Source organism: Trachurus trachurus (genome assembly GCF_905171665.1).
Source record: "Trachurus trachurus genome assembly, chromosome: 15".
In the NCBI taxonomy this organism is placed as follows: Eukaryota; Metazoa; Chordata; class Actinopteri; order Carangiformes; family Carangidae; genus Trachurus; species Trachurus trachurus.
This window is the reverse complement of record NC_139906.1, coordinates 19264902-19291336: the sequence shown is the minus strand read 5'-3', so window position 1 is coordinate 19291336 and position 26435 is coordinate 19264902. Positions and strand designations below refer to the sequence as shown.

Below are 26435 nucleotides of genomic sequence, written 5' to 3'. Positions count from 1 at the left end.
CACTTGGGTTACTGTACAGTTTTTTAGGTACATGTACTTACAGTCGATCATATTTCTTTTCAGAGGATAAGATTATTCTTTTTACATAGAATTAGCTGGCTTTACCAAATTCAACATTAAATTCTGCTTGATTAATGGAAGCATTCAGAATTTATTGGTAAAATACTGTATGTACTTTTACTGAAGTACATTTTTCACCTCTGGTCTATATTGTAGTTCCGCCAGCAGCACCAGTAGTTTACTTGGAAACTTGGAGTTAGCATGAAAGACTAAAGCTAAACAAAGAAAACAATTCCACCTGGATGAGGTGAGACATTATCAATGGAAACTTCAGCACACTGATGAAATATTGTGTATCACTAATCTACATTAGAAATAGGGAGATGAAAGAACCATTTGACATAACACTGCATCTGCATGTGGAACATTTTTCATGTTATAAACAGGATGATCCTTCTTATCCTTCCCACATATTTCTATGTGAATATGTTTTAAAAAGCCTTTTAACACAGAAGCTGTGTTAGTTGGCTGGTATTTCTCCTTATGTGGGTTACGCAGAGTGGCTTGAATGAATCAGCATATGTCCCACTGTTCAGTAACTCTTACTGTAACTCTCTTAGACTGCAATATACAAGTTAAGTGCAAAGGCGGAAGATGAATGGTAAACTGTAGAAGGGACTAGTAAATACTGGTGAAATATCCAGATGGAGCCGCACAGGAAGAGACAGACAGGGAAATCTGTGTCTTTGTACTTGACTCTGTCCCGAGCTGTTCTGGGCTGCTGTGTGCAGACAACGACGGAAATACAGATTAGTAGCAGATGGTGTCATCCAGGGTGCAAGGCATAAACATTCGAGTGCTTAACACTCCGATAAATCAACACAAGACCCTTGTGGAGTTAGCAGAACAAATGGGGAAAACAGGAGTGCGTAATGCAAGGTGCCAGATCTCTGAATGAGACTTGAAATCACTTCAGATAGTAACCCTTTCGATAACCATCGCGAGCTTCACCGTCATCAGTTTGCTGCATTCATTTCTGACTCCTCGGTTTTTGCTGCAGAGAAAAATTCTTCCAAGTTTTCATTTGCACCTTAAAAAGAAAAAGAAAAAGAGGAACCGCAGTCTTTCCACATGCAGTGTCCTCGTAAAGTTACGACACTTGGTGCGCTCCATTAAGCTAAGGTGCAATGGTGAGATGAGATGATAGTTTGGCATCTGAGTATAAACCATCAAGTCTCTCCACATTTCTCAGGGTCATTAACTCACCCCCACCGACCTCAACTCCAACCTCTCACTGACAAAAAGATAGCATTTCGACATCAACCTCCACTATTAGCAAATTCCTTTGTTTTTATGACTGAATTTATTTCCTCAAAGTTTAATGTTTTTTCTCCCTAATCGTCTTTAAACAAGCTGGAGAATTAACAGCACATGTGGTTGAGCTTCACTTGGGTGCATGGATGTGATTGGTACGCCATGTCCATGTGTGCTGCCTGCTAATATTTCTGCTATCGATTTGTGATATTACTGTTGTTGCGTAAAACTTAGCTAATGTTCATCTGGTACTTTTTCCATAAAATGAAGCAACAAAACAAAAACAAGCTTTCAAGAGAATGATGTGATCAGTCTGGGCACTAATGAAAACCCATCAAGAAGAAGAAGAGGCTCAAATATGTCATCTGTTATTCTGTACTTGAACTAAGTTTTCAGGTTGTGTGGTGGCCAACTAACCATGGCCATCACCTGCCTGACCAACTTAAATTTGAGGAAGAACTTCAGGTCCCAGCATATTGCTCGATTTCACACCGTGCCAGCTTTTCGTACCCTCGAATGAACTCCAACTCAGCAGCAAGAAAAATGTCTCCCAATCTAATTTTCTCCAGCACTGAACGCACGGGCTATCACAAGGACGTAAAATGTTATTTCTTCACCACGGCTGCGGCACACTAATTTACCCTGAATGCCTAAAAACGTTTCGGTGTAGGCACATGCAGGATGCCAGCTATAAAAACCTGGACTCAATAATGAGCAGGAAATTCTCCTCTGGAACATTTGGTATTCTTCAACATATCATTCCTGCTGACTGCACCTATCTTCAATGTGTTTTCAATGATTGTGCTCTTGTATCAAAGTCTGACATGCAGCACATTCTCTTCCCAACGTGACAATACGAAGGCAAACTAGTAGACAGAGCTCATTTGGCGCCAACTTGTGTATCTGTCTGTGATGGATGTTAGTCCAATATTCACTCTGCTCTTAGCTTTGTTTGGTCTCCACCGGCTCCGGAGGGGAATGTCTGGGTCTTTGATGGCGCTATGTGCTCCACTGTGTTCATCATCTGGGCACTAACTTCATCTCTCTGTTCTTGGTGCTGGTCAGGTTGCACGGGTGCCTCCGAAAATAGCTGCTAGAAACGGGGTTGATAAGAGAGGTGAGAGTGAAACTTAGCAGTTAGGTTGGAAGCCATAAAAACTGAAAATATGTTCTGTGAGGCCGGAGTGATAATTCTCTGTGGTTTCGTCATGTGGTTCCCTTTTACGTAACACTAAGTGATTTGATCCACTCCGAACATAAACATCAATTAGTGTCATGTTTAGTAAAGCCGAAAGCAAAATGTTCTAAAACGCAGAAGTATTCTTCATAGAGGAGGAACGAACACTGTCACTATCATGCACTTGGATATACATATTCGATTGTGGTGTGTGCAGCATTTTAATGGTGTAGCTGGTCAAAGTATTTTTGAGCAGTTTTTAAACTTCCTGGTACTTGGGTACAATTTTCTGTTTTCTGAGGGGGGTAAATGTACCAAGTTACTCAAACACACATAATACTAAAGTGCCAAAAATTCAAATTTCCATGTGAGGCAACAAGGTACCTTAAATGATCCTTGATTGAATCAGCACTGCATTCGGAAAGTGTTCAGACTCACATTTTATGTAGCCACCTCATGCTAATATCATTTAAATTATTCATTCCTTCATTGATCAACACTCAGTGTAGCAAATAAATAAATAAATAAATAAAAACGAGACATCACATTGACATAATGACATGACATAATGATAATGACATAAAGTATTTATACCTTTTGCTATGACATTTTGAAATTTAGCTCAGATGCCTCCCAAAAACAGAGAGATGGGACTAAAAGTTTCCTCCATCTCCACACAGGATCTCTGGCCTCTTGGTTTCTTCTCTTACCAGGGCCTTTCTCCCCTGATCTGATCTCATGTCTTACACAGTGAGATCTTACATAGACACAGATGTGTCTTTACAAATCCTGTCCAGTCAGTTGAAGTGACCACAGGTGGACTCCGAGAGGTGTAGTAATACAGTATCTCAAAGACCACTGAGAAAAAAGTGTAGGGCCTGAATACACACGTTAATGACTCTTAGGTCATTGTTATATACAGTAGATGTGATGTTAAACATAATATCTTGAACATAAAGCTTTGTTTAGCTCGCCTCCAAGATCCTCCAGTAACGCAGGATGAGTTTCTGTAGTCAGTGGAGCTTCAGCTATGCTGCAGCACCTTCTGTGCCCAGGGACCCAAGGCCAGAGCTCCTCCTCTTCCTCCTCCTCCTCCTCCTCCTCCTCCTTCTCCTCCTCCTCTTCTTGGTTACACTGATGAGATCTCACTCTCACTTGTTCTCGTTCTCAGACAACACAGTCCATGGTGCTTTCTTTAACTGTCTATACGCATCAGTCTTTTTAGGTGGTGTGTTGTTATTCACACTGTTCTCACTCTCTTCATCATACAACCACTTGTCTGTATGATGAACCCAGGATTCTCCCATTTCTTCAGCACTTATACATTTTCACAGTATATCTCACTTGCCATGACTCTGCTCATCTCATCAGCACGAGGAGGAAAATGGGAATCTGGAAGTCATTACCAAATGATTGCATCTCAGAAATGAAAATGGAATTGTGAGAAAAGCGAGTGGAAGCAAAATTGTTCTTGTGTAATCCCCCACCCATTAACATAAATGTAGGTAAGTATGAGTCAAAGTAAATGCAGGGAAAAACTGCTATTATTTTTTTTTCATTTTATACAATAACTCACACACTAATTTGTAGTTCAGAGCTTAGCCTCGACTTTCTATCTCAGACCTGCAGTTTAGCCACATTTTGCTTCTGTTCATATCCAACAGTTCAAATACACATCTGGCAATAAGTCCCGGCCCAGTGGATTGACCAAAGCCTGATTGCGTCACTTTGACAAGCAATGTTGCATAAAGCTGGCAGTGTTTGACCCTCGCTAAACTTGAGCAACCAGGAGGCAATTAATGGGGTTTTCACAGCCTGCCATCCTTCAACAGTCCTGTGGGCAACAAAGGAAGTAAACAAGATTCCCCCTGTTCATCCTTCCGCTCAGAATATTGGCTACGCACTAACAAAGATCTGGCAGGTCGGTCTTTTGAGCCACGTCGTCTGATTTTGTGCCTTTTGTGATAATAAAATAGAAAATGCTGCCCCTAGCCTTTTATAATCCTAAGCATAATATCACCCAGGAAATATTCAGTTGTGTTGAATTTACAAATCGTGTATCAACAAATCCCACTCACGCAGGTCACATATAAACCTTTGAGAGGAGAACAAGTCAAACATTGGTTATCTCACTTTGATGCAATGCCTGGGCTAAGCCAAAATATGCGAGCCATTTTAATATGAAAACTGGAATTAGATGCTCTGAAAGCAAACACAGTATCATGGAAACAAGCACATTTTCATGCTTGGTCTTTGTGGTGGTAACACATTAGGCTCTGGACAATATGTGTCAAACATGATACCTTGGACATAGTTCTTGTGCAGTACAGTGCAGATGCTGGTGTTCGGATCACTGAAAAGTTCTTGATGACGATAACATTCAACTTCTGGTAACAAGAGTTTGTTGAAAGTGTGCAATGACTAATGGGCAGCATCATTGTGTCAGCACACACAGTTAGCATTTCCTCCAAAACCCAGAGAGTCAAACTGGAAGTCCTGCCGTGTTGCGATTTAGTGATAAATAGTGTGTACAGATCAGCTTGAATGTTTTCCACAGTTTTCGCGGTCCCCTGTTGACTTCTCAATTGCCTCACAAAACCTATGAGAACAATCCATTGAGCTACTTTTCCGTAAAAAGATCCCCGTTGAGTGACTCAGATGTTGTTGTAAATTACTAACTGTAACAATCCATCTCAGTATGAGGAAACACTGTATGTCCTGTTAGAGGATAGTTAGGCAGGACTTCAGAGAGCATGGATATGAATATTATCATAGTGTCGGTTTATACACAAGAAACCAAAACTACACAAGAACATCAGAATAAGTAATGAGATAGGAAATGCAACACATGTGGTGTGTTTGTAAAGAAATGTGTGAAACGGTCAAAGACTCATGCACAAAAAGCAAAAAAAAAAAATGTGTTCAGTGACTGTCTGCGTTTTCTATAGCTTTCTGCAGCCCAGTGGGTTTTAGTTGGTGGTTGCTGTGATGTGGCTCCATACATCAGCTATGCAACTAGAAACTGTCTCATCGGGTCACATGAACAAGCGTGGAAGGAAGATACATTTTGTCGACAGTTTGCAGACAGAAAATAAGTTTGCGGCGAACAGAAGTGTTTAAAACTGAGGGGACAGACAAAAACAAATGAAGTCAGTGACGGTGAGACTTCGCTGACCTGTGTCTGGCAAAGAAAACATTAAACTATTTTGACAGTGAAAATTACTATGATGAGATGTCTGCACCTCTGATCTCTCTTTACAAGCCCTCAGCCCTGTGCTCAGTGCTTGTTGCTACATAAATGCTAACATCCAGTAGTTCTGGAGACACTTTAAACCAAAATTGCTAAGCTCATGGGGGCACTCGAGGTGTAGTCTGCCTGCCACCCTCAAAACTGTGACTGTATCGGGGCTAAAAACTAGCTTTACATCTTTACATTTACAATGCTAATTGGCTTTAATTTCAGCCATGTTTTAACCATTTGTCAAAGTGTGATATAGTTAGATTTGAGTGTGGAATTAGGATTGGATAAACATCAATACATACATGACCATTGACCTTAGTGAGGATGCCACAGCTGATAACAGTCAGTTCTGTACATCCCATATCACAACATTAGCCTGAGCTAACGCTACATTTGTTTTTTTGATGTCATTGTTTACATACATTCTGTACATCAGAGAGCAATTGTCATGCAAACGCAGCCGTCACTCCATCTGGGAGATTATACAAGGATATTTTACAATGCCAGCCATTCTGGCCAAATTTGTTTCATTGGAATTACTCAACTGTTGGCATGATCGACTTAAAGAGACTATTTGAAGTAAATCTTTACGAAACAGACCATTTCTACCTAACATATTTATTTTCATCATTCCCAAAACTATTGTATTTTAAAGGATATGAGATTTGCATTATATGTGTCACTCTCTCCACTTCTCAGTTCTTTAAACATTTCAGGTGCCAGATTTCCTTTTTGGATTTGTGCTCCTGAGTCACACTGAACCAATTTTTTTGTTAAAAACATATAAACTTCCACGGTGAAGTCACGGCTTGGAGAAGAGAGCTGGAAACTATAATTGTTTATCAACCTAACTGACATCCATCACCTTCATTTCATGGCTCCTCCACCTCTCTGGTGTTTGTAGCCGTAATAGAGGAGTGCACGTTTATGTGTGGATCTCTGCTGCATACTGGGTATTACGCAGGAACGTGGTGAGGTCCAAGTGACCCAGAAAGTTTTTAACTATATCTTAAAAAAATGACAGGAGCCTGAACTTTGCAAAATTGTGTGTTCAGAGTAAGGTACCAGAGCAGAGTGTTCCTGACTTCTTCGTGGCTCAGTTTGGTGTAAACAAGTCTGACGTGAATTTGTCGGTAGGCTATCTTTTATTCTTCTCATCTCATTTTCTAAATATTACACGACTTTGCATGGATAAATCTCCATAACACTGTCACTTCCTCTCCTCAGAGGATTTATATCTGTGTTATTTTCCAATCCTGTGCCAAAGTGTGACTCAGCACTAGGCTATTGTTTATCATCAGACATTGAAGACACCTGCATAGTGACTATAACCACATTCTTACAGCTGTGGTTATGGTTTTTAAAAAGTAACATCTACATAAATCTTATTTAGGATCTATGTATATATCCAACTAGAAAATACCTTTGGGTCTAACTGCATCATGAACAGCTACTGCAAACTTTTTTTCTTCCATAGCTGATAGTGTGACTTTGATGATTAATGATTTTTTCTCAGGATGGCTGGCTTACTGAATGTAATCCATGCTGAGAAATTACAAGTGACAGTTTCACCACCACATGTCTTGAGAGTAAGTCTGTGGACTGTTTCAGCTCCCCCCCCCCCCCCCCCCCCGCCCCCCCCCCTGACAGTTTTAATCTGTTGCTCTCTGGTCACTGCAGAATGCTTTTATCATCAGCGAGCATCGTTATCCTCCCCTATGTCTGAGTAACTGCCTACTACTGTTTCTAATTTCTGTCAGGTTAGTAAATCTGTGTTGTTGAAAGGAAATCGCCTCATTTGGTATGAAACTGTCTGTTCTGCACCCTCTTCTTTTCCTCCAAATGGAATGCACATTTCCAATTGACGCAAACCATCCCTGAGACGTATCCTATTGGTACACAACGGCCTACCCACATCCAGCTCGATGGTCCCTCTACAGGGCTCCAAGAATCAAACCTTGTATCAGCTTCTCTCCCCCTGACACCAAGCGGCAGGGAAGCCTTGGCAAACACCTGACGATCTCCAGACGCAAGACACTGCTTGCCAGTAAAGCGGAAGCATCCAAAGTATCTATTGTATTAGAGGTCATTTTCATGTGCTTTGTTTTAGTCTCACATTGCAGTCATACCTGGAATGTTCACTTAAATATACAGATAGTTTTAGTTATAACACTATTTGGGTTAAAGTGCTGTTGCTTACACCTTCAGGATCTTAACATGAGAGTTTTTTTTCCCTTGAAAAGAAAGAAAATTGGGGGAAAAGCACAGCTACTTTGCCAGAAAGGACGGGAAATCGGTTTTATAGCCCACAACTTTCATAACTAATTACAATTCTGCTGTTATTAATTGCATAGCAAACACATTTATGACGTGCACCTACTGCTGCTCCAGCTATTTAAATTGTTTTTGGTTTATTTATCAGCATTAATTTAGCCCTTCCAGAGAAAAACACTCTCTCTCTCCCCCAGTGAGAGTGAATAGGCTCCAGACACAGTGGGAAGGTGGGTTTGATGGGGAGGGGATGGTGGGCACCATGGTGAGGGAGAGACAGACAGCAGGGGAGGAGGGGTCAAGAATCCCACCACCACCTCCATCCACCCACTCATCCTACCACCCGCCTCTGTGTGTGCGCGCACGGATAAGAAAATTACGCCATCGGAAGATAATTATGTAACTCTGTGTCTTAACAACCGATCACAGACGGTTCATACCCAAACGACTTTGATTGACAGGCTCTGTGCGAGCCTCTATATAAGAGGCGGGAGGTGAGTTCCTCAGTCACTGTTGTGCCTCAACTCCTCCAGACTGTGGATGTAGTGAACCGGAGTGGACTTTACGCTTTTTACGCACCAGGTTTTATAGGAGATACCACTTATCATCCATTTATTCACCGACTCAGATCATCAAACTACGCGCTCTTTCCCCCACCGATTTGAACTTTTTTTCCCCTTTTTTTAAAATCCCTTCTTGTCGGATATTTGACTGATTTAACCATTAAGAACTGCATTCGTCCGGTAAGTTGCATGGGAGAGCACAACAGTCGTTTATTTATCGAGACTAATTCAACTTTTAATCTGACATTCCTAAACAGAGACTTTAAAAAAACAGAGTGTGCATGTGTGTGTGTGATGCTGTAGACGGTAACTTCTGTACTCTGTCATTATCTCGAATCATTTTTTTCCTCTCGAAGAAGCTCAAGTGCAAACTCCACATTGTCGGGGGAAAAGGAGAGTGAGCTGTGTTTGTGTTTTGTTTTGAAGGAGATATGATACTCAGGAGAAGTCTCTTCTTGCTGCTCTTATCAGTTACGTTCCTCCACGCGTTACCTCAAGGTAAGTGGGAAACTTGTGAATGTGTAAATGCTTGTACTAATGCAAACTCATGACAATTATTAATTGGTGATATTAATAGTTATTCCTACAGTTATTTTTAATTCAGACATTTACTCTACTAACCTGAGTTGCAAGATGAAATTGAAGACTAAACTCCCAAACCTTTTTCCATTTGATGCAAAATTTGATCAGTTTCTTTGTCTTAAAAGAATGATTTAAAAAAAAGTTTTTGAGCTCCCCCCTCTACCCTCCCCCTGAAATATATATCTCTAATATATGCCCATTTGCATTTTCTCTTGTCTAACTTATAGATGGTGAGCAAGAGGATGAAACGTCATTTGACTTGTTTGAAATCAGCCACATCACACGCAAAACCCTGGGGGCCAAACAGTTCCGGGGCCAAAACTCAGACCTCCCTGCTTACCGCTTCATTCGCTTCGACCACATTCCCTCAGTGAGCCCCCCCATACTGAATCAAATCCTACGACAGATCCAAAACAATGAGGGCTTTGTGTTTGTGGCCAACATACGCCAGGACCGCGCCTCTCGGGGGACCCTGATTGGTTTGGAGGGCCCTGATGGCCGGCGGCAGTTTGAGATTGTGTCCAACGGCCGGGCCAACACTCTAGACATTTTCTACTCAGTGGACGGCTCCCAGAACGTGGTTTCCTTCGAGGATGTGGACCTGTCTGACTCACAGTGGAAGAATATCACTCTTCACATTCACGGGGAAAACGCAAACCTTTTCGTGGGCTGCAACCTGATAGACAGCTTCATCCTGGACGAGCCTTTCTACGAGCACTTGCAGGCTGAGGGAAACCGCATGTATGTGGCCAAGGGATCCATCCGGGAGAACCACTTCAGGGTAAGGCCAGCACTACGGCTTTTTTTTTTTTGGTTACCTAGGCTGAGGATTTCCCAGGATCTAGGAGCTTTAAACGCCTCTCCACACCAGCTTTTACAATATTTTCTCACCTCTCAGAAGTCGCAAGACATAAAACTGTGGTCCACACTAAGCTTATAATAGAAGCTCATTTTAAACAACAGTTTCCAGAAGCAGAGACTTAACATACTCCCTCTTCAAAGAGTGGCTCGATGTTGCCCTGGTCCTGCTGCGGGTAAAGGACTCCAAATTTAGACTCTAAATTGCTCCTTGTGTGTAAACATGAGTGTGAATGTGTGTGTGACAAGTTCAGGAGTGAACTTCTATGCACAAGTGTCAATGTGTTTCCAAGGCCGAGTCCCTTTGCATCCTTGAGGAGGAGTAAGTGGCTGTTGAAAATAGACATATTTTGTGTGCTTATATGCTTCTGAAATATGCCAAAATACATAACGGAGGCTGTAACTGCAGACGTGTCTTTTCTTACCACACAGGGCCTCCTGCAGAATGTGCGTTTCATCTTTGACACCCCAGTGGAAGACGTCCTCATAAGCAGAGACTGTGAGGTCACTAAGCTAGGTAAGAGGTGTTCAAAGCAGCATTTTGCCCTTAAAGTTCCTGCTCTGCTTGAGCGGTGGAAACCGTTTTTTTCTTTCGTGTGATTTTCATAATCCAAAAGCTGAGTCAAAATAATTATATTTGCAAAGCGTTTCAAGCTCGATACCTTGCAGATGTGATTGGGAAACTCATTCACATGCGATCCTCCAAAGCATGGTATCTGTTTTGTTAAGTGCCAGCAACTTTCCAGACCAAACAGTTTAGCATTCTCAGTTGACTTCCCTTCGTATGAACTCAGCTCTTTCTTTTTTAAGTGGGTCAGAAAGGCTTGCAGATTTTTGATATGTGGCAAGATCCCCCACCATTACTTCATATTTACAGAAACAGCAGTATGGATGCAGTGGCTTCAAGTCGAGCTGTGTGCGTGGTGAACAAAAGGAGATACAGATGCTTACATTTATTTCCTTTGGCAGTGGGCTCAGGATAATGCCCTGGGAAAGAAAATAGAAAAGAGAAAGTGAATGCTGTGCTGCAGAGCGGGGAGCTTCCACTTCCAGCTGCACACACACACACACACACACACACACACACACAAACACACGCACACACACAGTGAAGTCATGAATTGGCTGATTGGGTTGCTTTTCTCAGCTGAATCTTTGATCTCGTGAGGAATAGTACCTCGTGATTCAAAGTAGGGCTCACGCGAAGAGTGGCTGCAAGTAGACAAAAAAGAAAAGAAAAAATACTGATATCTGAGTAAGTATGTATGCAATCATCCAAGCTATAAGGTCACCAGATCTGGAAACGGTCCTTTTTTGCATCACTGTGACAAAGCAAATCCATATGCAGTGCGTGGGTTTGCGCCTGACAGAGCAGTTGTTGCTTTTCTTCTGCTGCTGCCACAAGTCGTGTTGAATTCCAGCTGAACGAGTTTATTTGTTTAACAAATGTCACCAGGACCTGGAGGTTTCCTGCACGCTGGCTGGTACCAGTCAAGGTTCTGCACTAGTTGCAGTTTTAATGCCAAGAGTCACTCATAAAGCCACACAACCCACACACTTATAAAAGCTGTCATGTTGGACATTAATGAGCAGAATCAAACCTACCCAGGCTTTTTTTTTCTCTCTCTCTCTCTCTTTTTTCCTCTATCTCTTATGAAAAAACAAAAAAGAGAGCGTCCATCAGAGAGAAAAGAATGTGTAAATGCTTTCACAGACGAGCTAGCACGCGTTCACACGCACACACAGCGTGACGCCCTCCTGAGATTTGAATGAGTCCAGCAGACAAAAAAGTAAAGAAAACATAGCGCTGGCTATGGTGGGACATCATTGGGCAATTTGGATGGCTTCTTGATTTAGAGTCCCTGCTCTGCTATTAATCTTCACCAATTTACATAGCGAGATCCAAAGCGGTGGCAGATATGTTGTGTGATTTGGCCGAGCGACAGGCATTCCACGGAGCTGTGATACGCGTCTCGTGTTTGTTTTCAGTATCACGCGGTCATAAAGTTCACGACAATAGGTTCAAGTTATGTGAGATACCACCTGACGGAGTCATTGGCGGCGCAATGTAAAGAGATGCTCATAATTTCATATGTTTTAATGCGATCTTTAATGCTTGACTAAAGATGCCTCGTCCGGCTCTGTGATTTATGTTTTTGCCTTGTCTGTTGTGCAAAGATCACAACTGGCAGACACATTACTCCGGGCTGACCTTGTTGCTTTAACTTTGCAGATTGAGCAAAGAAGACTCGACATTTAGCCTCATTACAGCAGATGACATTCCCTTTCCCATTATGCACTGATGGACGAGTTCCCTCAGTGGTAGCGATGATTGATAAATTCTGCGACTCGAGGGACTTTCACCCACTTTTTGTGTGATTAATGATTCCACTGTTTTGACTATAGACAAGGTCATCTCTGGTGCTTTTTGCTATACTGGTCAGCTGCAAGGGCAAGAGCATGAGCTTCACGGGCTCCTTGTAAAATCCCCCTGTGTGGTCAAGTCCACTCTGTTGAGTTCAATTGAAAGTGTACACTTATCTGAAAGGTCACAGGGATTTATGACAACGGTGTGGTTTTCTCATCACACGAGGAACACCCAGATCTCTTCACGGTGCCATCCCCTTCCCGTTCGTCCCGACCCTGCCGCCGTCTTTGGTGGAAAGTTTCATACCGTCACCGATCCATTTTTCAAACTCAAACACCACTGAGCGAACATCTGTTTTTAGAGAACACAATAAACATCGTAATCACAGCAATTGTTGTGATCTCTTGGCTGACTAGAGAAAAACAGGAAATTGATTTGTTCCTTTAGAGTCCTTGAGTTTCAGTCATCGCATCTCTCCAATATGTTTTCCATCTCCAGTCTGTGTTTACTTATTCACCGCGATGTCCCCCCCCCCCCCCCTTCCTCCGTTCCAGATGATGCCAATATTGTGAGTGAGAGCACAGAAATTGTGGATGTGAGTCCGTCCATCACTACGAACATCATCGGCCAGAAGACAGACGACATGGGCGCAGAGATGTGCGAACGCTCCTGCGAGGAACTTAGCACCATGTTCCAAGAGCTCAAGGGCCTCCGTGTCGTCGTCAGCAACCTTATTGACGGCTTGCAGAAAGTGGTGAGTAGTAGACATGACGTATGAGGTAACCATACTGATGCTCGCTTACATAGTGTAAATCAACATAATCCTGACGTGTGTTTGTTTTACACAAGCTACTGCCGGCTCCACCGTACTTTACAGGCCAGTTTTAGTGATGGATGTCAACTCACCACAAGTCTGTCTTTGTGCGAGGGAAGAAAATGAACATTTTAGAGAAAATTGACATTTTAGAAAAATAAATGTGTGGCAGTCGGGGGGTAAGAGGTTTGAATTAGGTTACTAGGTAACCTACATTGGTTTGAAAGCAAACATTAAGTATCCGCAGGACTGTTTATAGAGTCGCCTGTGATGGCTGAACCCGCTTGACTCCTGCTATCTGTGGCAGCGTGAGTCAGACAGATTTTATGACATGTTACATGTGGATATAGGAAGTGTTCCCCTGGCAGCAATAGGGTCCAGTCTAATGTCTGGTTGTGTTTAAACAGCCCATGTGTTTCCTCTGGGAGCCTCCCAGCAATAAGAGAGACTGGGCATGAACCTTGGGAAAAAAAAAAAAAAAAAAAAAACACGGCTAGGATGAGAAGGGTCCCTGAGGCTCTTCCAGACCGAGTGGTGTCTTAGATTCTAGTGCTGCACACTGCTGCCTCCCTTTTCCAAAAGGAGGACGAACACACACACACACACACACACACAAACCTTTGGCACAAGTGACTGACAGTTCCCAAGTGTCGAGGAATCCAGCCAGAAATCCCCCGATCTCCAATTGGGTTGGAGGTTATAATGTGTGCGACACTTTTCCTAGAAAGATGAGAAAACTTTAGTGCTGCTGAGAGGCTCATTTTAAAAATAACATTTTACAAGTGTGCTTGGTAATCCAGTAGAGAAACTTTTTTTATGTGTAGATGAACCTGACTGAGTTCATTTCACTTTTGTTCTGAGGCTCCCTTTCTCTATGAGACCAAGAATCACTGAGCTGGAGATGGATGGATGTATGATGATAGGATAGATTCATTGAAAGGATGTTACTGTTAACCCTCAATCACTGTGATATGTACAGGAGCGGTTGTGTCTCAGTTACGCTTGTTTAATGTAAAGTTTTAATGTTTAACTTGTGTATAACGTGACTGAACAGAAGTAATTTTACTAATATTTAAAGCAGGAGCAGGATATGCTGTTCCTATAGTAACCTCACATGGGCTCTAATGAAAAAATCAGCCTGTCAGCAGGTGTGCACCTTCACATGTTTAATGGAGTGCAGCGTACCTGTACTGTATGATGAGCGTGTCCTAATCGTTTTTGACTGAGCTCTTTTCTCACTGTCTGTTGTTGTATGTTCAGACGGAGGAGAACACCATCATGAAGGAGGTCATCGGAAAGATGAACTCTAAAGAGAAAAACATGTGCTGGCAGGACGGCCGCCTGTTTGAGGATAAGGAAGACTGGGTGGTAGACAGCTGCACCAAATGTACTTGCCAGGTAGTGCCAAGTTATAATATATATATATAGAGAGAGAGACAGATTCAATGTGGCTAGCAATGATCCTAAAGTATTTATAATATTCATTGATGGCAGGAGTCCAAGATCGTGTGTCACCAAATCACCTGCCCCCCAGTGGCCTGTGCCAGCCCCTCATTTGTGGACGGCGAGTGCTGCCCTGTGTGTATACGTAAGTAGTCTGAACCTCCCCCCCGCTCCCCTGTAAGCCAATGCACCTAGCATATAGTAAATACAATTATAAACACACATGTAGTTTTATGCTCACATGCTATTTTAAATTAATGGTGCAATATGCCATAAAAACAATATTCCACGCATATTAAACTTTAATACTGTGGGATTGTTGCAGCCAGTTTGTCTTTGTGAGTGAACCACATACTTACTGGTCAAAAGTATAAGACAGTCAGAGTGACTATTGCGGGTTTTACAGATGAGGTCATGTGATAAACTGACTGACATGAAGAATAAAAATAGTGCAGACATGATGATTTTTTCCAGGGCTTTTATTATTCTGTTTTTACAATGCGTACTGTAGATATGGGAGTCTTCCTGATGCAAAAAAACAAAACAAAAATAAATTGTAGATTATGTTTTTAAATCCTTCAGCTATAGAGAGTGAGGATGGCTGGTCCCCCTGGTCAGAGTGGACAGAGTGCACAGTCACCTGTGGGACGGGAACTCAACAGAGGGGTCGGTCATGTGACGCAACCAGCAACCCCTGCACCGGACCTTCCATCCAGACCCGCAAGTGCAGTCTGAGCAAATGCGACAGCCGTGGTGAGGATACTTTTTATTCTGTCTCTCAGTTTTCATTTAAGTAGCTTGGTGATATATAATCATGATCTAAGTGTATATCTTTCACTACCACAATCGCACGGTAATTCAAAACATATATGACGTATTGGAGACAGGTGCGTGATGAATGGAACTGTGGAAAAACTGAGCTAAAGTAAAAAAGATGAGATTCTCCGAAGTGCAAAAGAACGAGTTCACGCCTCCATAAATCTGTTGAAAATGCAGCAGTCTGAGTGAAACTGAGTGAAGAGCTGGATCGCTCGCTCAGGTTTCAGGGTGTGCCCAGTCAAAGTTAATTCCAAATACATCACTGTCTAAGAGGGTTTTTCACAGTGCAATGACTCACCAAGGCCCTGCTCTGCAAAAAAATATATATATTATTATATATTTTGATCTTTAAATGTACCAAATATGACATGAGGGGGGGCAGGAGATTTCACTAGATTTGTTCTGGATGCAGAAATGTTTGATAAATTGTGGGATTAGTATTTGTTATTGTTTGTCGCTAACATCGAGCTGTATCTGTCTGGATGACTGCATCGATTTAACCACCATAGGAAAGTTTACCCTCAGTGACATAAATACTGGCGCAAGCATCTCAGGAAATCTTTGAAAGTGAGCCATCGTCTCCATCATCACATCATGTTTATTTGTTGAAAATCTGGTGGTCATTTTTCTTTTTCTTTTTTTTTTTTGTATTTGCAGCTATTGTTGCGGATAATACATGACATGTGTTTTGGTGATCTCTGCCTGATATGTTATGACGTTTGATACCCAGTGCGCCAGGACGGAGGGTGGAGTTTGTGGTCTCCGTGGTCATCCTGCTCCGTGACCTGTGGGGAGGGACAGATCACCCGGATCCGACACTGCAATGCCCCCGTGCCCCAGCTGGGGGGCAAAGACTGCGAAGGGAGCGGGAGAGAGACTCAGGGCTGCACTGCCAAGCCGTGTCCCAGTGAGTATTTGAAGCCTGTGAAGGGAACATTCAGCAGCAGCATCTCCATTACGTCCGTGTCAAACAAGCAGACTTCCTCGTGCCTCACGGCTCCCTCGAGGCAACTCTCCCCATGTGTTTTGGCCTCCTGTCTGTCTGTCAGGAAATGTTGACCCAAATCAACTCAGCATGTTTCTCTCGTAGTATTAAGTTCCAGGCTTCTGACTCTGGTCACTTTTCAGTGTTGACACACTTTTGCATGCCGACGCAGAGGTCTGTGGAATGAAAGGCTTGACGTCATCGATTGACTTTTGAACATCTGCCTCTGTGTTTTGTTTTTTTGTTTTTTTTTTAGTTGATGGCGGTTGGGGTCCTTGGTCTCCATGGGCAACCTGTTCGGCAACATGCGGAGGGGGGATCAAAAGTCGGGCTCGTGAGTGCAACAGCCCGCAACCTCAGTACGGCGGCAAGAAGTGTATGGGGGAGGCCAACGACAGTGACAGCTGTAACAAAGATGAATGTCCTATTGGTGAGCACCAGTCACTTATAGTTTTATCCATTATAGAGGTGCAGCTCTGGAGACATCCCAGTGCAAACCTTTAGTAATATCTCGACACATGGTGGAGTTTTGCGAAATCACGTACTATATTCACGGTCCCAAGGGGATGCATCCTACTGACTGGTGTGGGCTTCCCAGTGAACCAAGCCTTTAAAAAGTCTGGATTTTATATGTCATACTGTAGCTGTTGTGTATTTTCAAGCTGTCAGGGTTTAATCTTGAAGCATCAAGTTGAGATAAAAACCGCAGCAAATTAAAGTTGAATCATTTGGAGGTACACAATACAGATTTGTCAAATAACGTTTGAATCGATTTCCTTTGTTTGTATCCATTCTTGTCGTCTAAATCTCTTGCAGATGGCTGTCTGTCCAACCCGTGCTTTGGGGGAGTGGACTGTAACAGCGCTCCAGATGGATCCTGGGAGTGCGGCCCATGCCCTGCTGGTTTCCGCGGAAATGGTACCCACTGTGAAGACATTAATGAGGTAAAGGTTCCTGTTTTTCTCGTGTGCATAAACAATACTTTATTTGAGAGTTCACTCGTGTAATTATTTGTTTGCATTTTACTGAAGCTTCTCTTTCCCTCCTTCAGTGCGATATGGTGTCTGATGTTTGCTACAAAGTGAGTGGAACGCAACGCTGCGTCAACACCGATCCAGGTTTCCACTGTCTGCCGTGCCCCAAGCGCTACAAGGGCACCCAGCCCTTCGGTATGGGTGTGGAGGCCGCCAAGAAGAACAAACAGGTGAGTCTGAGCTTCCACTCACTCCGTGACAGGCTGTTTGATTTGATGCCATTTAAACACGAGTTACGTTTGAAGAAGCGAGAATCAAATGTGGTAAAGTGAAAGATCCAACATGCGCCTTAAGCTGCAGGCAGATTTTTCTAAAAGCTGTTGTGTGGATTTTTCTATGACAGATCCAAATTTATGAAAGATGGAAGCAGCAGCTCTGGTGATTTATACGCCTCATTCTTGTAAGTGAGAGTGCACTGAGCTGCAGGGAAGGCCCTGGGCCACCTGCACGCTGCTCACCGTGACCCAATATCAATAAGCAGAAGGAGATGAGGGACGACTGGGCATCTTTGTTACTTTCAATCTAAAATCAGAGGTCAAACAGTTCTTCAGGCTGTTTTTTAACTGCTAATTCTAAATGGACCTGTGATTTTACTCAAGTGAAATGATGTTGAAACTTTTTTTTTCTCAATTATGCCTCTACCCACTAGACCTTTAAAACAACTTTGTACTTAAACTTCCCACTCTTTTCCTATATTTTATCACCCTATCACAAGTAATCTGACACGTCATATATGTGACATTAACTGCTTGAGTGGGAGACTCTGTTTTTTGCTCCCTTGTGGTCACTCAATCCACACATTTCCTGGAAAACCTAAAAAAACTTGCCATGCCACTTGCATAACATCCCTCGTCAAGTGTTTTGTCGCTCTTCAGCCCTCTCCAGCTGCTTTTCTTTGATTCGATGCCCCAATTTCACTAATTGATTTGGGAAAAGGGGAATTGTCTCATCGCTGGCATTAAGGAGCTCCATTTCATTTCGTTTTGATCAAAGGCCTGTTTTCGCTGTCACTCTCTGCACTATGAGCTCATGGAGTGGCATCCGAACTGGAGTCGTTCTTCATCTACTGGTAATGAGTGGCAGCTGTGAGTACCTTGTGCTGCAATAGAGGGGTAACAGCGGGTCACAGTGGGATCTATGTACCCGATTTACCCCACATTTTGGTTTTTCTCCCTTAATACTTAGTATGGAGTCAGTATGACTCTTCAAAAAGAAGGCCACAAGAAAATAGTGTTAAAATCAGGATTCCTGACAGCAGAACAAAATGGACACCATGCAAAAAGACCAACGACATGGGCATGGACGTCCATCAGATTGCATCCAAGTGTCCTTGATGTTGCTGATGTTGGTCAATGAGTCTTATAACCCAGTTCTACTTGCGCCTTTTTTTCTTTAGGTGTGTGAACCAGAGAACCCGTGCAAGGACAAGACCCACAACTGTCACAAGTATGCCGAGTGTATCTACATCAGCCACTTCAGTGACCCGATGTACAAGTGTGAGTGTAGGACCGGTTACGCCGGAGATGGCTTCATTTGTGGAGAGGACTCGGACTTGGATGGCTGGCCCAATCAGAACCTTGTGTGTGGTGCTAACGCCACTTATCACTGCAAGAAGGTAGGCTACTTGAGTCAGCTTCATTGTCTTATTTGATGTATTTGAATCCTGCAGTCAATCTGAACAACTGTATCTGAACACCTCTCAGGACAACTGCCCCAGCCTTCCCAACTCTGGACAAGAAGACTTTGACAAAGACGGTCAAGGCGATGCTTGTGACAAAGACGACGACAACGATGGAATCCTAGATGAGAGGGTACAAAAGTCTTTATCAGATTGAGATATAATTTTCTGCTATCAAATTCATTTTAACTAAAGAATTCCCTAACAGTTGTTCGCTTTCCACCACAGGACAACTGCCCGCTCCTTTACAATCCTCGCCAGTTTGACTTTGACAAGGATGAAGTTGGTGACAGATGTGACAACTGTCCCTATGAACACAACCCAGCCCAAATAGACACCGATAACAATGGAGAAGGAGATGCTTGTGCAGTGGACATTGATGGAGATGGTAAAATAGTCAAATCTTAAACAGATGAGATATCAGCCCATCTATTAAAGATGATTATTAAATGAAAATGTGTTTTTTTTTTCCTTTAGATATTATGAATGAGAGCGACAACTGCCCCTATGTGTACAACACTGACCAGAAGGACACCGACATGGATGGAATTGGTGACCAGTGTGACAACTGTCCATTGCTGCACAATCCTGACCAGGTACCACGCGACGCACATAATGACACATTTCAGTAAAGGAGTGTGCACAGGACGTGTTGACACTCAAACGTGTGTATTCATCCAACAGACCGATGTAGACAATGACCTGGTTGGAGACCAGTGTGACAACAACCAGGACATCGATGAAGACGGACACCAGAACAACCTGGACAACTGTCCCTACGTGGCCAACGCCAACCAGGCCGACCACGACAAGGATGGCAAAGGAGACGCGTGCGACTATGACGATGACAATGATGGTATACCCGACGACAAGGACAACTGCAGACTGACACCCAACGCAGACCAGCTGGACTCTGATGGTGAGGATGGAACATTTCAAGGCTTTGAGGCTTACAGCGTCTGAGACAGTTTTTTAATCAACTGTGAATCCAGATGTTGTAAAATGTAAAAGGAGTCATGGGTAGCTACTAGCTAACTTCAAACCAACAGCATTTGAACTTTGTACTGGTGCGTTTAAAAGTATCACAGATTTCCCTATTTTCTGAGCACTTAAAGACTCTTTGTTTGTGTTGGCTTAAAATTTGAGATTGTGAGTTCATAAAGCTCATCATTAACTAATGAATTACCATTTGATTGCTACCAGTTAATGATAGGCATTAATTTCACATTATGACATATTCTTACTCACATTAAGTTAAATGTAATCTGCATTTGTCAGACTAAGAATTGATAATCCATAGAAAGACATGTGGGTTGTGTAAAAACCCAGTATTTTCTGTCGGCTGTCACTTTGCACTTAGTAATTTTGTCACATTTTGTTAGCGACCGGCTTCACTGCAGCAAGTGTGAAATACAGTTGCTGTGGAAAGGGTCAGCGACTGGATTGTCACGGGTGATGTCATTCTGCATGACTTCAGCGAACCGCCCAGGAGGGCACAAGCCAAGTTTTTCTTTCCTTTATGCTTTCGCTCGTGATGAATCCACGGTGCCAAATTTAAGCGGAGTTACCTTAAGTTTGTACAGCTGTCCGTAACTGGAAACAGACCACGAAGGAGAAAAGCCTTGGACACCGACGCCCTCGCGCTCTTCACAGCTCGTCAGATAGCGTTTATTTGATAGAATCGTTTTGGCCCCTCGTGCAAAATAACAAAGATGATGACAGAAAGCAGCGAGCTACCTCCGCACAGTGGCCTTCATTAGCCACTGGCATCCTTTCCACTGTGAGCTCCTGGCCTGCAGTCGGCCTCTAATAGACTTCAGGCCTCAGATAGTTACAAGTATCAGTGGAAGTTGTCACAGCATGAAAAGACGGTTGATTTGCCTTAGTAGACTTGGCAAAGGTATTAAAGCCAGTTTCCTGGGAGGAATTGCTATTTTTTCCATTCATTTTCAATATTAACTTGGACGAGCTCCTCCACACTTGCTGCAGTGGGAGTATTATGACACTCATATTAGCTGCCATAGAGATTTTTCCAACCTGTGGAAAAATGTACTTTATATCATGCATGTCTAATTTAAATCAGGTCAGGCCTACTTATTTGATGTGTTTTTTGTTTTTTGTTTTTTGTTTTTTTCAACAGGCGATGGAAGAGGAGACGCCTGCAAAGACGACTTTGACAATGACAGCATCCCAGATATTCTCGACGTGTGTCCGGAGAACAACGCCATCAGTGCCACAGACTTCAGGAAGTTCCAGATGGTCCACTTGGATCCAAAGGGAACCACTCAAATTGATCCCAACTGGGTGGTCAGGCACCAGGGCAAAGAGCTGGTCCAGACTGCCAACTCTGATCCAGGCATCGCCGTAGGTGAGCAGCCAGCAAACACGTGCTTCCTCTCCAGATTTTTTCTCCCTCGTGTTAATTTGCTGCTATTTAAAAGACCTGAAGAGCCTCATATAACAGCTTCTCTGACACCATCACAGGTTTCGATGAGTTCAATGCCGTGGACTTCAGTGGAACGATGTACGTGAACACGGACAGAGACGACGACTATGCGGGCTTTGTGTTCGGCTACCAGTCGAGTGGGCGCTTTTATGTAGTGATGTGGAAGCAGATCACACAGACTTACTGGGAGGACAAACCCTCCAAGGCCTTTGGCATCTCTGGCGTTTCGCTCAAAGTGGTCAACTCGACCACCGGCACTGGAGAAAACCTCAGGAATGCTTTGTGGCACACGGGCAACACTCCCGGACAGGTGGGCTGCACTCCGAATACCAGTGGTCTGTTTTAAAGTCTGTAGCTGTGATAATATTAAGTGGTTATTAACTTTTTTATGTAGGTACGTACTCTGTGGCATGACCCCAAAAACATTGGCTGGAAGGATTACACAGCCTACAGGTGGCACCTCATCCACAGACCAAAGACTGGTTTTATAAGGTAAGAAGTAAAGTCCAGTTCTGTTTCACTTTTCACAACTCTGATTGTATTTTAGTAATTAAAGGTAACCCATCATATCTCTCTACTGCAGTTTTTCTGTCACGTGGCCTTTAACAAAACATGTGATATAGCAGGAACATTTTGGTGAATTGTTGGTTTCGCCAAAGACGCACATCTCTGTGTATGCTCTCTGCTTTAGATTTGTGGACACTGATCACATCTGACCACATTGTGAAGTGCGTGTTTGTCCTGTCTTTTGCAGGGTTGTGGTCTACGAGGGTAAACAGATCATGGCCGACTCAGGACCAATTTATGACAAGACCTTTGCGGGAGGAAGGTTAGGTTTGTTTGTCTTCTCGCAAGAGCTGGTGTTCTTCTCCGATCTCAAGTATGAGTGCAGAGGTTAGTACAAACACTTCCCTTACTTTAAAGTTAGAACCACTACTGATGTGTGCATGTGTTAGCTATGGTTACAGGATAACTTGTACCGAAAAGTTTAACATGCACATGGAAATAGATGGGATTCATTTTTCCTCTTTCTGATCACAGTTTAAGCAGGCAACAGCAGCAGTCACTATGTTTAAAATACAGTATGTCATAATCAATGTATGATTATTTTTTACTTCCTTGATTTCACTTCAGATTTAATTATTCAATAGACTTAAAGGAAACAAAGGACGTTTTTGTTACAACTTTCAGATGTCAAAGAAAATATTTATAGTTAATAGCAGTTAAGTATTTAGAATTTAATTTCTATATTTGATCATGTGGTGGAGCTGCTCACGGCTCAATTACTTCATCATAATTTGATCTGATAAATTAATTATTTTAAATTATGAACTGAGACATTATGAACTTTTATGGGGTTTGAGAAAAGGGTCAAATCAGTTTCTGATGCCTTATATTTCTACAGATATCATCAATTGTATTGTATTGATATCAACACTGCAGAAAGCATGGGTGTGTGTTTGTGTATGTGAATTTGATGCGGTCATATGCGTGTGGTGTGGGTCCGCATTTTGTATACGATTAGAAATGGGGAAGAAAACCTTCTCCAGGTTTGGATAATGTGAGTAAAGTCTTCAAACCTTCATAATCTTTTTCAAACCTCAGATAAACCGGAGTTTCCAACAGTTTTCGTCAGGTAATGATGATGATGATGATGATGACAATGATGATGAGTGGGTTTGCGTGCTGTGTGCTGGCTGAAGCAAGAGAAAGAGTCACGCTTGTTGTGTCTGTTGTTTGTTTGTGCCTGTCAGCTTGCCCACGTTACACTGCCACAGATGCGTTGTGAAAAGCCTTGTGTGTTGGTCTCAAGGACTTCACATCTTCTGTCGAGTGCTAAACAGTGGAAATGAGCCTGCAGCTCTGTTTTCACCATCACAGCCGCGTTGCTGCCATCACGCTTTCTGATGCACAAAATGCACACGTTGTTGTACTCTGGCACTTTTTTTTTTTTTCAACTGCGTGAATCTCACTACTTTGATTCTAAAATGTGGCGGTAATGGAAGTTATTTTCTCAATCTTTCCGCAGATAACTGAATCAAGTCGGATAGAAAAACATCAGACGACGAAAGACAAGAATCTCTCAAAGTAAACATTACGTCACCGCTAAACCCATTCTGACGTAAATGAGACTTTCCGTACTCTTCCATGTTTTGCCTCGATCCATCCACTGGAGAGGAAACCATGGCCGATTTCAGTTTTCCTGGTGACTTATATACATTCCCCTCCAAGCTGGGAAAGAGAAACTGATGGGAGTGGACACAGTTTTTAAAAGAAAAGGCTCTGCAGAATATCCAGTTATTACTTGTTTACCTATGTCTACATTTTTAAAGGATTCATTGTACAACCACTTACATGCTGTATGCGTGCCAACGGTGTCTTAGTTCCTACAACGTGTAAGTGACTCAGTTCTTCTATTTTTAATATGTTTCGTTCTGTCTTTGGGGATGAGGAGGTTCACTCATGGCTTCTGTCCTGCAGAACAACTGACAAACATAAACTGTAACCAAAGCATAATCATTTAGCCGTCTCAAGTACATTACTATTTCTCTTCATTCTTTTCATCCTGAAGGTGTGTTTTGATTGTTTTTGTTTTAATTGAGAACATGAGTGAGCGATTTTATTAAGCCATTTTAGTAAGTGCCAAAGATGTTTATACTAAGTCTGTATAATAATTCCTTTTGTAAATTATTTATGCCCTGCTTGTTTTTTGTGTGTTTGCATTTTATTCTTGTAAATAATTATTTATTTGTTTACACTGACAAAACACGTAATTGACCATCACAAGCATCAAGATAACATACTCTAGCATTTCCAGTTTTTATCTCAACTTGTTCGTTTTTCAGATCTTTAGGACAAACTCTAGTGTAAGACTCTAGAAGAGTCTTTTTCCAATAATCACATATGTGAACGCAGCCTGTATTTACAAATGTGATAGTAGCTGCCAGAGAACATTAATTCTGGTGGTAAGTAAAAAAAAAAAAAAAAAGCCACTGTGTTTTTTTCCATAGCTGTCCAGACAGGGCCTCATTGTCTTCAAAGTGATATATCACTTTGGTACACATGGAATATTTCTCAGTTCTCATACTCTGTGTCTTATAAATGGTCCATCACTAAAATTGGCAAGCATCCTTGTCTCACTTATGGTATTAAAATCTGTTTTATTTGTAATATAGCCATTAAAAAAAATAGTAGATCAAGTTATTAACATCAGTCTGAGAGATTTTAGAGTTTAAGTGCCTAATTCCCAGTGAATCTAACATTATGTACCAATCACCAAACGATATATCACATCAACAGCTGAGAGTCTGAAGTGTAACAGTTATTATATGTGATGTAGTCATGAAGATCAAATGCAGTGAAAACAATTTATACAAATTACTTTTCATCCATACGCTAGTCCTATGTATAATTTATGGATGTTGTGAAACTGTCCAGTGTTGGCTACAAAGGAATCCAGATGAAGGTCTCTAGAAACCATGTGTGACTGTGTGGTGTGGGCCGAGGACGTGTTCGTGTACAACGTTGCTGTCTGGTTTCCATCTTGTTCATTTTGTTGAGAGTTTGCAATGCACAAAATGTAAATGTTTTTTGTTTTTTTGTATACTTGTGTTGTTAGATATACATTTTTCTACAAGCATTAGTGTAAGATTGTTCTATTTCCTAAATAAATCACTTGTACACCATGCTGTTGATTATGTACCTGAGGATTGACAGGTATCTCAATGTAATTACTGTCATATAATGCATTTTAACCTATTACTCATACAGAATGAAAGCATATGGCTGGTATTCATTGTTATTATTATAGTCCACAAAATTTTATTTGCATTGCACAGCCTGCAAATCAAATGTTGCATTGCACAACCTCTTAGTGCTTTGTGTACTTACCACATAAAGGCTTATTAATTCTTATAAACAACTGGGTGTACTCTTTAGTAAATGTTACTCAAACACAAATAAATTGTACAGGGACTATTTTCAATGGTGGATTAATACGCAATCAAAAATGCTTGTTCCGAGTGTGCTTAAAATGTATTACTTTTCAAATTGGCCACTTCCTGTCATTTGAAGGTTTGTCTAAAATAGGCCACCATGTTGGACTGATCCATGTTTGAGATGGCCTCTAGAACAGAAACAAGCAAACATCCTTTTCCTGTAAAATCCTCCCTCTTTAGAAGATCAGGTCCTAAAATATACTTCATGGTAAAATATAATTAGAAAGAGGTCTTACAGTATAATGCACAACTGAGTCTGCAGAATCCTATGGCTTCTTTGAGATGAAAAGTTTTTGTCAGTGGTTTTGCACCAGACCAATGCGTCTCACAGTGCAGAAACCCGGGAGGGAAGGGGTTAACAAAATGATGGCGAGGCCAGGAAAAAAATGCGCTATTAGGGAAAATGGGGAAGTCAAAACCTTGCTTGCTCTCGTAGCTCTGTGGCAGAGATATTTGGGTTGAGGCTCTTGGAATAGTCCACGTGGCACACACCAAAGATCGGCTATATGGGTCTGGCACCCGCGGCTGGGTTCGAGCCCAGAGCACGTTCCAGGGTTGGTTCATACAGCTCTGCCAGAGGATGTCAATGTGTGACACAGTAAACCGGCATTTTCTGCTGAGGCGAGTATTTAGCAACCAGCAAGCATTTTAAAAGGATGAATAACCTCAAGTAAACTCGCTGCAATTAACCGAAAGAACATTAAGACAAGTTCACTTTCACCAGAGGCGTTTTAAGGAGAGGTGTCAGAAGGTGAGCGGTTTTGGATTGACCCCAAGGATGAGAACATCTTCACTGGATGAGTTACAGATCAGACAGTTTGGTGTTGGCGTGTATTTATTTGGA

General features: G+C 42.2%; 1 protein-coding gene across 3 annotated transcripts; it reads left to right on the top strand.

Moving 5' to 3' along the window:
* The first annotated feature begins 3889 nt into the window (after nt 1–3889).
* thbs2a (thrombospondin 2a) lies at nt 3890–24886 on the top strand. Of its 3 annotated transcripts, none has more exons than XM_083988315.1 (23): nt 3890–3996; nt 8993–9064; nt 9376–9929; nt 10439–10523; nt 12929–13128; nt 14449–14586; nt 14683–14776; nt 15214–15384; nt 16181–16357; nt 16692–16865; nt 17252–17379; nt 17487–17639; nt 18866–19084; nt 19173–19280; nt 19376–19535; nt 19625–19743; nt 19832–20066; nt 21288–21515; nt 21632–21903; nt 21988–22085; nt 22348–22487; nt 23199–23229; nt 23623–24886. In XM_083988315.1, the coding sequence occupies exons 2-23, from the start codon at nt 8998–9000 to the stop codon at nt 23624–23626; spliced, it is 3555 nt and encodes a 1184-aa protein (XP_083844441.1). In that variant the 5' UTR covers nt 3890–3996; nt 8993–8997; the 3' UTR covers nt 23627–24886. The 3 variants fall into 3 exon arrangements, with proteins under 3 accessions (XP_083844441.1, XP_083844440.1, XP_083844442.1); XM_083988314.1 differs by lacking the exon at nt 3890–3996 and adding an exon at nt 8437–8746; XM_083988316.1 differs by lacking the exons at nt 3890–3996; nt 23199–23229 and adding an exon at nt 8437–8746.
* Nucleotides 24887–26435: the final 1549 nt, after the last annotated feature.